The sequence below is a fragment of the Molothrus ater genome, chromosome 2, assembly GCF_012460135.2.
Source record: "Molothrus ater isolate BHLD 08-10-18 breed brown headed cowbird chromosome 2, BPBGC_Mater_1.1, whole genome shotgun sequence".
Lineage (NCBI taxonomy): Eukaryota > Metazoa > Chordata > Aves > Passeriformes > Icteridae > Molothrus > Molothrus ater.
Window position 1 is genome coordinate 425,216 of NC_050479.2, and position 14,738 is coordinate 439,953.

The window sequence follows — 14,738 nt, forward strand, 5'->3', positions numbered from 1 at the left end:
TGGGCACAGGAACACAGGGCTCTGCTCCCTTGCTGCTGCCATGGCCAGCCACGGGACACAGGGACACCCCTGGGCACAGGAACACAGGGCTCTGCTCCCTCGCTGCTGCCATGGCCAGCCATGGGACACAGGGACACCCCTGGGCACAGGAACACAGGGCTCTGCTCCCTTGCTGCTGCCATGGCCAGCCACGGGACACAGGGACACCCCTGGGCACAGGAACACAGGGCTCTGCTCCCTCGCTGCTGCCATGGCCAGCCATGGGACACAGGGACACCCCTGGGCACAGGAACACAGGGCTCTGCTCCCTCGCTGCTGCCATGGCCAGCCACGGGACACAGGGACACCCCTGGGCACAGGAACACAGGGCTCTGCTCCCTTGCTGCTGCCATGGCCAGCCACGGGACACAGGGACACCCCTGGGCACAGGAACACAGGGCTCTGCCCTCCACCTGCCACCCCAGAGGCAGTACAGGGGCTGGGGTGGCTGGGGGCTGCCCAGCGGGTCCCCACTCATGTGCCAATTCCTGCAACATGCCCATCCTCAGTGTCCCCATTTCCACACAGTTCAATGGCCCCATGGCCATGTCCTGCACTGTCCCCACTGCTGTCCCTTACAATGTCCCCAAGCCCCTGGGTGGGAGCTCAGCTGGGCACAGAGATGGTGGGGTCGGGAGTGACCATGGCAGGGACATGCCAAGCTTCCCTGGCAGTTCCCTCCAGAGGAGAGCCCTGGCAGGCACCATGAGCACCCTCAGCTTGGCCCTGGCACAGTGAGGGGTTCCAGCCCAGCTCTGGCCTGTGACATCCATGTCCCTCCAGGCAGTGTCCCCACGCCCAGGAAAGGGGGAGAGCACAGGACACGGGGAGCCTGGGCAGGTTTTTATTTCAGGAGAAGCAACTCTGGGGGCAGCTGGTTACAGGTGAGTCCTGCTGCCCTGTGGAGCTCCAGCACCAGCCAGGGCAGGAGCTCTCTACTCTGGCCACACTGGCTCTGCTCTCAGCAGGGCTGGAGGTCCCTGGTGTGGGGCTCACCCCAAACACCCCCAGGAGCCCCTGGTGCCGCCAGGGGGATCCCAGGGCAGGAGGGGGCAGTGCCAGCGAGATGCTTTGGGCTGGGCGAGTGCTGGGGCTGGCACAGAAGGGCTGGGGACCCCCTGTGCCCCAGCTGGTGTAGAGGGTGGAGGTGGCAGGTCCCCGTGGGGTGCCCAGGGCTGCAGTGGGGATGGCCCACCCCGGGCATCCCCTTCTCAGGAAGCATTGCTGTGCCAGGACCGGAGAGGCGTCACCAAAGGCGGGGCGGGGAGCCCGGTGCCCCCGGGGCGGGCGGCCAGTTAGTGCAAACAAGGTCTGTATTACTAAAGCTGGAGGCTGCGGCTCCCACCCAGGCTGGGGAGGCACGGGGCTGGCTGGGGCAGGAGCTGTGTGGGGCACGGGGCAGGGCCAGGATCGTCCCTCGGCAGCCCCGTCACAAGAGCACGCAGGGCCTCTTGGGCTTGGCCGGGGCAGGGTTGAGCACGGCCCTCACGGCCTCGGTGAACACATCCTTGATGCCCTCCTGGTTGAGCGCCGAGCACTCCAGGTACTTGACGGCGCGGATCTGCTTGGAGAGGCTGATGCCCTGCTGGGTGGTGATGGGCGCCTGGTTCTGCTCCTTGAGCCGCTTCATGGTCTCGGGGTTGTTCCTCAGATCCTTCTTGGTGCCGACGAGGAGGATGGGCACGCTGGGGCAGTGGTGGCACACCTCGGGGTACCACTTGTGCTTGACGTTCTCGTAGGAGGGCGGGCTGGCGATGGAGAAGCAGATGATGAAGACGTTGGTCTGGGGGTAGGAAAGCGTCCGCAGGCGGTCGTACTCCTCCTGGCCGGCCGTGTCCCACAGGTTTAAGTTTATAGTCCTGCCGTCCACCGTGTTCTGGGCGCTGTAGTTGTCGAACACGGTGGGGATGTACTCCTTGGGGAAGGCGTTGGTGGTGTAGCAGATGAGCAGGCAGGTCTTGCCCACCGCGCCATCACCCACCACCACGCACTTGATGCTCTGCATGCTGGCGCTCCTGGTGTGCCCTCAGCAGCCTGTGGGAAGAGAACGGGCTCAGGGAGGGGACGCTCCAGGGCTGGGTCAGCGGGGTCCCCCTGCTCTGACACCCCAAGGACGGGGGCTGCGCAAGGATCGCATCCCCTTGGTTCACCATCCAACCCAGGGCCCAGATGAGCTTCACAGGCAGGCAGAGAGCCCCCACAAAGGGGATCTGCCCACCATGACCCAGGGACACACATGTGCCACCATGGCCAGTGCATGGGGACCACACTGTCCCCAGGGTGCTGCATGCATGGCAGCCAGGCTGTGCCATCCCGTGCTGTGCCATCCCGTGCTGTGCCATCCCGTGCTGTGCCATCCCGTGCTGTGCCCCCAGCCCGGAATCGGAGGGCAGCAGGGCAGGGAGCGGGGCCATACCGGGGCTGTGGCAGCCCGTGGGCTGTCACCGTTTGTCCCAGCCCCATCCTGCCCACAGCAAGCAGGGCCGGCGCTGTGGCTGGCGTGGCCCCGGAGCCAGCGTCCGCTCCGGCAGCTGTGTTTATCCCAAATCCCGGCCGGCGCGCGTTTTCCTTCCTCAGGTTCCCTCTGCGATTCCCATTAAGGGCTGCATCCTGCTCCCCTTCTTGCTGCTGGCCGGCGCCCGGCGCTGCCCAGCCCTGCCCAGCCCTGCCCAGCCGAGGCGGGGGCACCCCACGGTGCTGGGCTGGGGACGTGCCCACCCTGGGCCCGCAGCCCCTTTCCCACCGGGATGCGGCCGTGGGCAGCTGCGGGAGGGTGGGAGCCCCGCTCGTGTGCCGGGGCAGAAATCCCACCGTGTGTCCTGGGCTGGCGTCCCCGCTGCCCAGAGCCCGCCGGGCCCGCAGGGCTGGGGAGGGGGAAGGGCCCGAGCCCCAGCCCGTCCCTGCCCCCTCGGATGGGGAAGTCGCTCTTCCTCTTCCCGCGCTGACACGCGGCTTCCTGCGGCTGTGCCGTGACCCCCGCCCTGCCTGGCTGTGCCCCGACCCCCGGGACACGCACGGGGGGCTGCCAGGGCCGCCCCGCAGCGCTGTGCCTCAGTTTCCCCCCGGGCAGGGCACCCCCGCATCCCCGCCGGGTGAGCGGGGAGCAGCGGGGCCCGCACAGGCGGCCCCCATTCCCATCCGCATCCGCATCCCCATCCCTATCCCCATCCGCATCCCCATCCGCATCCCCATCCGCATCCCCACCCCCGCAGGAAGCCGCCTGCAGGGTCCCCGGGGGCCGCAAACACAGTCCCGGCCTTTGGCCTCCAGTTCGGGCGCGACCGCGGCCCGGAGGTTCCCTCCCAGCGCTCGGCACCAGCGGCTCAGCCCGGGGCAGGCACAGGCAGTGCTGGGCTGCTGGGCCGCGAGGTGGGCGGTGGGAGAGGGCACAGAGGGGTGGTGATGGGACGGGACCAGAATCAAAACAGGGGGATCGGGATCAAGGAGACCAGGACAGTGGGAGAAGGAACCGGATCAGGAGCAGCTGGAGCAGGACGGTGGGGGAAGGAAGTGGATCAGAGCAATGGGGGCAGGAGCAGAGGGAGAAGGAGCAGGGAGGAACAGGATCAGGGTCATGGGACCAGGATCAGGACTGTGGGAGACTGAGGTCCCTCCGTGGCTGCACAGAACCACCCTCAGGGACAGGCACCTTCCACAGGGGCTGTTAGTGCCACCCACGTCCTCTGTGCCCCTTCTGTCCTGCAGCCGCCCCACCCCTGGCCCAGGGCAGCCCCGGCAGTGGGACACAGCTGCCCCTGTCACCCCAAGGCCCCATTTGGCCTGACTGACTCAGTCTGGACCCAAAGCAGCCCTGAGCACCAGCCTGGCCCTGTGCCCATCCCACAGTGGGACATGGCACACACTGCTGATGCCAAGCCCAAGCTGACTGTGTGCACCTCGGGATGAGCTGCACCTGGCAGGAACCATACCCATTCCCCATTCCCCATTCCCCATTCCCCATTCCCCATTCCCCATTCCCCATTCCCCATTCCCCATTCCCCATCCCATCCCATCCCCATCCCCATCCCCATCCCCATCCCCATCCCATCCCATCCCATCCCATCCCATCCCATCCCATCCCATCCTATCCATCCCCATCCATCTCCATCCTGGCACAGAGGAAACACTCGTGCCTGTGAAGGGCATCACCACTGGGAAACAGAGGAGGAGGGAAAGGAGGAGGAAGAGGAGGAGAAGGAGGGGCTCGAGGCCAGGGGTCACTTCTCCATCACCCAGCACCCTGGGGGTGTGGAGCCCCAGTGTCCCCAGGTTTGTCACCAGCACACACCAAACGTGGGCACACACCACGGTGCCCATGGAGGGGCCACACAGGAGCTGAGGGCTCACACAGGAGCCTTTTGGCTCCTGCCAGCCCTGGCGCTGCCAGCACCAGGTACGAGGTGCCTGTGGCACAGCGAGGGGACCTGCAGCATGGCCCACACTCACAGGGCAAATGCCTCACTGAGGAGGGGGCTTTGTGTAGGGCAGAGCCCCCACAGCAGCCCCAAATCAGTCTGGGTGCCAAGGAGGGGATGTGGGTGCCAGGGGGCTCTGGCTCTGTCACAGCCAGGGGGTGCCAGGGGGGGCTCTGACTTTGTCCCAGCCAAGGTTTGCAGCCACAGCCACCACATTTCAGTCCCAACCGTCCCCCCCAGCCCCAGCCAAGCCCCCGACTCACACTCATCTTCCCAGGGAGGATGAGGAGGGACAGTGCCCTGCCTCCTGGGCGCCCATGTCCCCCAGCACGGGACAGGAGGGTCAGCAGGAGCCCTGCCAAAGGAGCCCCATTCCAGGACAGGGCAGGGGCTGCCCGAGGGCATCCTGGTGGTGCCAGGCAGGGGCTGGAGGTCACCGTGTCCCCGCAGCCACGCTGGGGCTCCCGAGGCCCCGCTGCCCCAGGGCCAGGCTGGGCCTGTCCGGGGACACTGGGTGGGTGCCTCGGCCCTGCTGTGCCCCCACGGCTGCTGCCAGCTCCGCTGCCGGCACAAGGCCAGCTCTGTTCTCCCGGAGATCGGCGGCCCGCAGCGCATTTAACCCCTTCTGTGCCCCGGGATGCCGGGGTCAGAGCGGCCTCGTGGGGCTGAGGGGACACAGCCCGTGGGGCACCTGCCCCTTGCCAGCCCCAGCAGAGGGGCCCGGGGCAGGAGGGGTGGGAGCCCGGGGCCGCCCCGTGCCCAGCCCCGGGATCGGCACCCCGAGCCCCCCGGCCCCGCTCCTCACGGCGGTGCCACTCGGGCAGCGCCTGGGGGTGACACACAGAGGTCCCCTCTCCCATCGCCACCCCCTGGCACGGGAAAAGCGACTCATCTCTTCAGCAGAAAAGGGAAGCAAAACCCTCTGCCAGCGCTCCCGGCCGGGGCAGCCCCCGGGGGTTTTCCGCTGGGGAAGTGGAGCAGCCGCCCCCGTGAGCTCCCTGTCCCACGGTCCCCAAAGCTCCCTGAACCGACCCTGCCCGCCCCAGGCACCCCTTCCCCGCCCCACAGCACCGGCACACCCCACTGCAGGCACCTCACAGCCCACCCTGCCCTGCCCTGGGCACCGTGCCCTGCCCTGGGTCCATCCTGGCCCGAGGGACGTGCCCAGGGCCACCCAGGGCTGGGGTCACCAGCCCCAGGCACGGGGGTCACTCCTGCTCTGGGGGCAGGCACAGCATTGTCCCCCCCGGCCCTGCAGCCTGCTCAGCAGCAGAAAGAGAAAATTAATGAAACTGCCAAAATCTCTAAACCTCCAGCAGGGACCCCACGGGGGTCCATGGCCATGGTGGGGATGCAGGGACCCCCCAGCTCTGCCCCAGGCTCTGCCGTGGCAGCTGAAATAACTCCCGTGCTGAGTCGGAGGGTTTTGATTTCCCTCATTTTCCAGCTGTCGTGACCAATTTCCTCATTTTATTTCCCTCCAGGCCGGGTCCCGCTCTGCTCCTCACCAGGCCTCCCTCACCCTTGGCCTCTGCCCCAGGAGCTGCAGCCAAACCCAGGCCTCTGCAAGGGATGGATGGATGGATGGATGGATGGATGGATGGATGGATGGATGGATGGATGGATGATGGATGATGGATGGATGGATGGATGGATGGATGGATGGATGGATGGAGGGATGATGGATGGATGATGGATGGATGGATGGATGGATGGATGGATGGATGGATGGATGGATGATGGATGGAAGGATGGATGGATGGATGGATGGATGATGGATGGATGATGGATGGATGGATGGATGGATGGATGGATGGATGGATGGATGATGGATGGATGGATGGATGGATGGATGGATGGATGGATGGATGGATGATGGATGGATGATGGATAGATGGATGATGGATGGATGGATGGATGGATGGATGGATGGATGGATGATGGATGATGGATGGATGGATGGATGGATGGATGGATGGATGATGGATGGATGGATGGATGGATGATGGATGGATGGATGGATGGATGGATAATCGATGGATGATGGATGGATGATGGATGGATGGGTGGATGGATGGATGATGGAGGGATGGAGGGATGGATGATGGATGGATGGATGGATGATGGATGGATGGGTGGATGGATGGATGGATGATGGAGGGATGGAGGGATGGATGATGGATGGATGGATGGATGGATGGATGGATGGATGGATGGATGGATGATGGATGGATGGATGATGGATGGATGATGGATGGATGGATGGGTGGATGGATGGATGGATGATGGATGGATGGATGGATGATGGATGGATGGATGGATGATGGATGGATGATGGATGGATGGATGGATGGATGGATGATGGATGGATGGATGGATGATGGATGGATGGATGGATGATGGATGGATGATGGATGGATGATGGATGGATGGATGGAAGGATGGATGGATGGATGGATGATGGATGGATGGATGGATGGATGGATGGATGGATGGATGGATGGATGATGGATGGATGGATGGATGGATGGATGGATGGATGGATGGATGGATGATGGATGGATGATGGATGATGGATGGATGGGTGGATGGATGGATGATGGATGGATGGATGGATGGATGGATGATGGATGGATGGATGGATGGATGATGGAGGGATGGATGATGGATGGATGGAGGGATGGATGGATGGATGGATGGAGGGATGGATGGATGGATGATGGATGGATGGAGGGATGGATGGATGGATGGATGGAGGGATGGATGGATGGATGATGGAGGGATGGAGGGATGGATGGAGTCAGGCAGGCCAGGCCAGGCCCCAAGGCTGGGTGGTAGCACTGTGCTGCTCTGACACCTCTCTGGGCCATGGCCAAACCCAACCCACTTCCACGCACGAGGGCACAGCCCACACCTGCACCGTGGCCAGCACGGCCCAGCACCTCCACAACTGCCCACAGACACTCCTGGAGCCTGGGCCAGCCCCCTCCCACCACAGCTTGTCCCCATAGGCCACAAACGGTACCTCAGTACCTCAGTGGCTTCTCCTTTCCCCAATCGAAGCGGGGGAAGCCCAGCAGCCCCCAGCAGCCCCGCAGGCTGCAGGGGACCCACAGGTGTCCCCGCGTGACTGAGTGACCCAGTGACCCCGGGGGAGACCCGGGGCACCCCGTGACAAGCACCCACGGCCGCAGGGACAGCCCTGGCACGTCCTGGCTGCTGCACACGTGTGGCAGCGCCTGTGAGGGATATGTGGGGTGCCGCAGGGGGGTCAGGGGGTCACTGCAGGGGACAGTGCAGGGGGACAGTGCCGGGCGGTCAGTGTAGGGGCCGCCGGGGCAGGACGGGGCCGGGGTCCCGCGGTCCGTGCAGCGCCCCCCGGTGTCGCGCAGCCCCTGCAGCGCCGGGCCCGGAGCGGGGCGGGGGTGCGGCTGCAGATCCGGCGGGTGCGGGGCCGGGGTCCCGCCGAGAGGGTCGGGCCGGGCCCGTTTCTGTCCCCGCTCTGTCCCGGCTGCTGCCGGGCCCGCTCCCGCCCAAAACTCCGCTCCTCCCGGGGCACCGCGGTGCCCCGTTATCCCCGGCTGTCCCGTCAACCCCGGGCCCCCGCTATCGCTGACGGTTCCGTTATGCCCGGCGGTCCCCTCGTCCCCGCAGCTCCGCTGTCCCACCCCGTTGTCCCCGGCAGCTTCGTTCTCCCCGGCAGTCCCGTTATCCCCCGTGGTCCCGCTCCGGGCGGGTCCCGCTGCCGCCGCCCCCGCCCTGGCCCCGACCGGCGGCTCCTCCCGCCCCCCCGGCCGCGGGACCCCCGGCCCTCCCCGGTGCCCCGGCCCCGCACTCACCCCGGGGCATGGCGCGGCGGCGGGCGCGGGGCCGGGGCGGCAGCGGCGGCAGGACGAGGAGCAGGACGACGAGCAGGACGACGAGGAGGAGGAGGAGGAGGAGGAAGTCTGCGGCCGCCTCCTCCGCCGCCCCGGGCGGTCCCGCGGAGAAACTTCCCCCGCCGCGCCCGGCCCCCCGCGCCCGCCGCTTCCTTCCTCGGCCCCGGGCCGGGGCAGCGCAGCCCCCGCGCCCCCGGCACCGCCCCGGGCTGCGGCACCGCCGCGGGGCTGGGGCAGCGCCCGGGGCACGACCCCCGGCACCGCCCCGAGCAGGGACCCGCAGCGCCCGGGCCGGGCGGGGCAGGGACCCTCCTCCCGCGGCAGCTGCCTGCGCCCCCCGAGACCCCACCCTTGAGCCGCCACCCTTGGGCCCCCCATCCTTGAACCACCCACCCTTGAGCCCCCACCCTTGGGCCCCCCATCCTAGAGCCCCCCACCCCTGAGTCCCCCATCCTTGAACCACCCACCCTTGAACCCCCACCCTTGGGCCCCCCATCCTTGAACCACCCACCCTTCAACCCCCACCCTTGGGCCCCCCATCCTTGAGCCCCCCACCCTTGAGCCGCCGCCCTGGGGCCCCCCATCCTTGAGCCCCCCATCCTTGAGCCCCCCACCCTTGAGCCCCCACCCTTGGGCCCCCCATCCTTGAGCCCCCCACCCTTCAACCCCCACCCTTGAGCCCCCCATCCTTGAGCCCCCCACCCTTGAGCCCCCCACCCCTGAGTCCCCCATCCTTGAACCACCCACCCTTGAGCCGCCACCCCTGAGCCCCCATCCTTGAGCCCCCCACCCTTGAGCCCCCACCCTTGGGCCCCCCATCCTTGAGCCCCCCACCCCTGAGCCCCCATCCTTGAACCACCCACCCTTGAGCCCCCCACCCCTGAGCCCCCATCCTTGAGCCCCCCACCCCTGAGCCCCCCATCCTTGACCCCAACTCTGACCCCCCAGCCCCGCCCCTGCCCTCCCACCCCTGGCACTCATCCTTGACCCCACCTCGCAACCCCTGAGGCCCCCCTTGGCCCCTGCCACTCACCCCGACCCCAGCGCTGGGGACAGGGACACACCGGGACAGCCCCTGCCAGCCCGGGGGGCCCAGAGCTCTGGGGGTGCGGGGGGTGAGCAGGGAGGGGAGCCCACCCCACCCGGGGTCACCTGGGGACTCGGGGGCTGATGGTGGGGGGGACATGACACCCCCTGCCCTCGGGGTCTGCGTGGGGAGGGGGTGACAGCACAGGGGGTGACAGCACAGGGTCCTGTGGCTGCTGCAGGAGTGTCCCCCCTCAGCCCCGAGGCCAGAGGAGCCCGGGTGCTGTGAGGGTCCCCCCAAGGGCCGGGTCCCGCAGTCTGGGGGTCCCCACAAGGGCCAGGTCCCCCCAACAGTGCCCACAGCCCATGGGGGTCGCTGGGGCAGGAGGGGCTTGTGGGGGACACCGGGCATGGAGGGGAGGCAGCTCCTGGGAGCGAGTGGCCTGTCCCCACCCCAGTGACCCGTCCCCACCCCAGTGGCCTGTCCCCATCCCAGTGGCCTGTCCCCACCCCAGTGGCCTGTCCCCACCCCAGTGACCCGTCCCCACAGCAGTGGCCTGTCCCCATCCCAGTGGCCCGTCCCCATCATCATCTTGGGGTCTGCAGGTGTGGGACCCCCACCCACAGCCAGCACCTTCCCCAGTGCCAGCACAGGGACCGGAACCCAAGGGACACTGGACAGCAGCCTGGACCTCAGCCTGGACAGCAGCCAGCCCCGTGTCCCAGCCTGGGATCCCCACCATGGCCAGGGGACCCCAGGAGGGGCCGGCCTGGGACCCCCACCCCAGAGCAGGGGCGTAGGCACCCGGCTGGGAACAGCCTGCTGTCACTGCTCGGAGCACCCTGGCCGAGTGGGACACAAGAGAGGATTGGGGCAGATGTGAGGGGTGGGACACAAGAGAGGATTGGGGCAGATGTGAGGGGTGGGACAGATGTGAGCTCCCCGTGCCCCCCCAGGCGGTGGCCTCAGGGCACACTGGTGGCACCGCTCCAGCCGTGCCACCGGGAGCTGGTGGCCCTGGAGGTGTCCCAACTCTAGGAGGTGTCACAATCTCCTCAGCCCCACCGCGAACCAGGAGCCACGTGCTGGGACCCCAGAGTGTCTCTGCCCAGAGAGCCAGGGTGGGTGACACGTCAGGGTGTGTGACATGTTGGGGTGTGTGACATGTTGGGGTGTGTGACATGTCAGGTTGTGCCACATGTCAGGGTGTGTGACATGTTGGTGTGTGACATATTGGTGTGTGTCCCATGGGGTGTGTCCCCTATCGGTGTGTGTCCCCTGTCGGTGTGTCCCCCTATCGCGATGTGTCTCCCATGTCGCGGTGTGTCCCCTGTCGGTGTGTCCCCTGTCCCAGTGTGTGTCTCCTGTCGTGATGTATCCCCTGTCGCGGTGTGTCCCCTGTCGCGGTGTGTGTCCCTTGTGTGTGTCTCCCCTGTCCCGGTGTGTGTCCCTTGTCGGTGTGTCCCCCTATCGCGATGTGTCGCTCCTGTCGCGGTGTGTCCCCTGTCGGTGTGTCCCCTGTCGGTGTGTCCCCTGTCAGTGTGCGTCACCCCTGTCGGTGTGTCCCCTGTCAGTGTGTGTCACCCCTGTCGGTGTGTGTCACCCCTGTCGGTGTGTCCCCTGTCGGTGTGTCCCCTGTCAGTGTGTGTCACCCCTGTCGGTGTGTGTCACCCCTGTCGGTGTGTCCCCTGTCGGTGTGTCCCCTGTCAGTGTGTGTCACTCCTGTCGGTGTGTGTCACCCCTGTCGGTGCGTCCCCTGTCGCGGTGTGTCCCCTGTCGGTGTGTGTCACCCCTGTCGGTGTGTCCCCCTATCGCGATGTGTCCCCTGTCGGTGTGTGTCACCCCTGTCGGTGTGTCCCCTGTCCCGGTGTGTCCCCTGTCGGTGTGTGTCACCCCTGTCGGTGTGTGTCACCCCTGTCGGTGTGTCCCCCTATCGCGATGTGTCCCCTGTCGGTGTGTGTCACCCCTGTCGGTGTGTCCCCCTATCGCGATGTGTCGCTCCTGTCGCGGTGTGTCCCCTGTCCCGGTGTGTCCCCTGTCGGTGTGTGTCACCCCTGTCGGCGTGTCCCCCTATCGCGATGTGTCCCCTGTCGGTGTGTGTCACCCCTGTCGGTGTGTCCCCCTATCGCGATGTGTCGCTCCTGTCGCTGTGTCCCTGTCCCGCCATTCCCCTCTCCACCCACCAGAGGTCGCTGCGGGCCAGCACCGTGCGCGCGCGGGCGGGAGCGGGGGCGTGGCCACGTGCCCGCCCCCGTTGGCCCCGCCCCTAGTGGGTGTGGCCCAGCAGTGCTTGGCCACGCTCCCTGTGAGCGCGCGCGCGGCCGCGCCAGGGCCCGGTGCGTAGGGCGGCGCGCGGGGGGGCGGACGAGACCACCGCGGGCCCGGAGGGGGGGGGCGGGGCTGTCCCGGCACAGACAGAGCGGGGTTTTTGGGCAGGCACCGCTGCCAGGAGGCGGCGGAGGGACGGAGCGGGCCGGGAAGCCGCTAGCGGAGGTGGCGGGAAGCGGGGTTATCCCGGCAGAACGGAGAGGGGCCGGCGGGGTTACCCCGGGAAGAGACCACTGACGGCGGGGGGACTGGGGCTGTCCCGGGAGAGACCACTGCGGCGGGGGGGGAGGCTGTCCTGGGAGAGACCACTGCGGGGCGAGGGGGACAGAGGGTTCCGGTAGCCGGTGCGCGGCCGCAGCTGGCGGCGGTGCCGGGATAGCCGGGATAACCGGGACACCCCGCGGGCCCCCAGCCGGTGCCGATGCCGAGGAGCAGCTGACGGCGGCGGGGACGCGGAAATGGAGCCGCGGCCGGGCCGGGCCGTGCGGGCGCTGTGCGGCCTCTTCCTCCTCCTCCTCCTCCTCGTCCTGCAGCATCCCGGCCGCGCCGAGCGGGCCCCCGGCTCCCACCTGGACGACTCGGCCATCGCAGGTGAGCCCCCGGCCGGGCCCCGCGGTGCCCTGACCGCCCCGCCGGGCTCGGGCGCTGCCCGGGAAGGCCGTGCCAGCCCCCCCCGCACTCCGTTTTGGGGCCATTCCTCTGCCTTTCGGGCAAGAGCTGCGGTGATCCCCGCCCGCTTCGGGACCCCGCAAGGACCGAAATAACCCCGGGTTGTTCCTGCAGCGGGCTCCGGCTGTTTGGGTCCAAAGTTTTAAATTTCAGCTCATTTACAATATTGCGCTATTCTTCGTTAAATGGCATCGACTGGGAGCGGTTGGCGGGATTTGAGATAATTAGTGTTATTTACTTGTTCGCCCGCGGTAACGAGAGCGGTGCCGGGAGCTGCGGACCCGAGGGTTCCTCATGAGCCGTTTCGGGGCCGTTCTCGCTGTGGGAGCCCCGCGGTGCAGGAGCACCAGTCCCACCTGAGGAGCACGGGCGGCACAGCTCTGGCGCTCTGCTCGCCCCGTTCCCATCCCCTCCGCCCCGACAGCCGCACGGGCAGCGGGAGCCGAGCCCCGGCACGGGGGGGATTGCCCTGGAGCCGGCTCCGTGGGCTCCGTGTCCTTGTGGCGGTGCCCGAGGTCAGCCGGAGCTGTGAGCCCGGCCCGGGCCGGCCGCAGCCCCGGGCACCGGCAGTGCCGAGCGCCGCTGCCGGGACCCCCGGGTGCAGCCCGGCCCGGGCAGGCCTTGCTGGGGGCGGCTCGGGGGATGTGGGCGCGGGGAAGGGGCTGGGGCGGTGTTTGGATGCTGGTGTTTGATGGAAGGCGCCGCAGCGGAGCCCTGGGAAGGACTCGGCTCTGAGCCTGGGGCTCGCCGGGGACAAGGAGCCGGCCCTGGAGCCGGGGCAGCAGCAGAACCGTGGGCAGCTCGGGGTGGGAGCCCGGGCAGCTCGGCGGCTCCATGCCGGCCCGGGCTGGGGTCTGTCACTGGCTGTCCCCGGGACCAGGGCTCCTCATCCCCTCTGGCCGTGCCCCTGAACCCTCGGCCCGTTCGCATCCAGTCTGCTCCACTAAGGAAACTGGATCTCCGCAGTCCTTGTGAAGCAAGGTTTGTGCCTCCAAGGAATTTCCAGCGCGGTTATTTTTGGAGGCCCTGCAGAAGTGTGGCAGCCTGGGTGATTCAGCTGCTGGCTGTGCTCTCGGCGAGCGGAGGCAGCCCCGGCACGGGCGGCAGCGGCCCCAGAGCTGCCCCCGCCGCGGCTGCTCCAGCGCTTCGGGTCGCGCTGGGCCGTGGTTTGGCTCCGAACCGCCATGGGACTGCTGGCTGGCTCGGGCTGGAGCCCCAAAGGTGCAGGAAAGTGGCCAGGGAGGGATCGGTGTCCCCTGCTCCGTGTCCCGTCCCGGGGCAGCCGGGCGGGCTCCGTGCCCTCTGCTGCCGCGGGTCCCCCGAGGTCTCCGGGCCGCTGGGTTTGGAGCTCTCTGAGCTGTCGCTCCCAGCTCCCAGCAGGGAATGTCCTCAGCCGGCACAGGACACGCTTTTCCCGCTGTTTTCCCTGGAAGCAGAAGGTGTTGCTGCTCGGTGGGAGGCAGAGGTGAGTGCTGGACGCTTTTGAAAGTGAAAGTGCTCGGCTTTGACACATTTTCCAACGTGCAAAGGTGATTTTTTTTTTTAAATTCAATTCTTTAATTAGGATGGCAGGGTTTTAACGATAAGACGTCAGCACCGGGGAAGTTTCTCGGGCGGTGCAGGGAAGTGCTTGCAGAGAGCAGGAGCCTGAGCTGCAGCGCTTCTTGGGCTGCTGAGGTTGCTCTGCGCGTTCAGGGGATGGATGCATCAGCAGGTTTTACAGAGGATTAGGAATGATCCCGATTCACAGTTTGGGAGATCTTTTAAGCAAGAGTTTGAAACGGGTGGGTTTATCCATGCAGGAAGATAAGAATTGGTGACTGAATCCCGGGGAAAACCAGATTTTCTCCTGTCTTTGACTCCCTCAGAGGCGAATTGAGGCCTTAATCTTTGATCTGTAATCTTTTCCTGCCGGGATCACGCTGAAGTTTGGTTCCACTCGCCGCACAGGAGCCCTGTAAGGAGGTGTGGGGGGTTTGGAGCCCCTGGCCCTGCCCGAGGCCAGGTTTGGGCTCCTGCCGCTGTCACAGGATGTGTGACGGCCCCACGGCATTGTTTGCACCCGCCCTGGTTATTTTTAGCCCGAATTTGTCAGGCTGCAGCCCGGCCTGGGACCTTTTCACACCCCTTAAAAGGGGGCAAACCAGGCTCCTCAGGGACAAACTGGACTTCCAGGAATTTTTCCCCCTCTTTCTGCTCATATGCTGTGCTCTGGCTGTTGCCCAGATCAGCCAGGTTTTGGTGCTTTTTCTGGTCCTTATCAGAACATCCTCCGGGGCTGTGGCCAATGTTTTACACGAGTTTTATGTGGGCCATCAAAAATGTGACCCATTGTTTGGGTCAAATGTCTTAACCTTCAACTTATTTAAAATACTAATCTTG

The 14,738-nt window shown here is 66.5% G+C and overlaps 2 protein-coding genes across 2 annotated transcripts in view; one reads left to right on the top strand and one right to left on the bottom strand.

Annotated features, from left to right (window-relative positions):
* Window positions 1-869: 869 nt before the first annotated feature.
* On the bottom strand, window positions 870-8,373 carry RHOG (ras homolog family member G). Its single transcript, XM_036390991.2, has 2 exons — window positions 8,294-8,373; window positions 870-2,073 (listed from the first exon to the last, which is right to left on the bottom strand). Exon 2 carries the CDS (start codon window positions 2,042-2,044, stop codon window positions 1,469-1,471), a length of 576 nt encoding a protein of 191 aa, XP_036246884.1. The 5' UTR covers window positions 2,045-2,073; window positions 8,294-8,373; the 3' UTR covers window positions 870-1,468.
* Window positions 8,374-12,001: 3,628 nt separating this feature from the next.
* Window positions 12,002-14,738, top strand: part of STIM1 (stromal interaction molecule 1) — a 52,427-nt gene continuing 49,690 nt past the window's right edge. Inside the window, exon 1 of the mRNA XM_036384295.2 lies at window positions 12,002-12,278. Within this exon, the coding sequence (XP_036240188.2) occupies window positions 12,146-12,278 (133 nt within the window). The 5' untranslated portion in view covers window positions 12,002-12,145. The remainder of the gene's footprint in view (window positions 12,279-14,738) is intronic.

Bases quoted from the DNA above. Each gene is read 5' to 3' on its own strand.
- RHOG (XM_036390991.2), bottom strand. From the start codon at position 2,044: ATGCAGAGCATCAAGTGCGTGGTGGTGGGTGATGGCGCGGTGGGCAAG.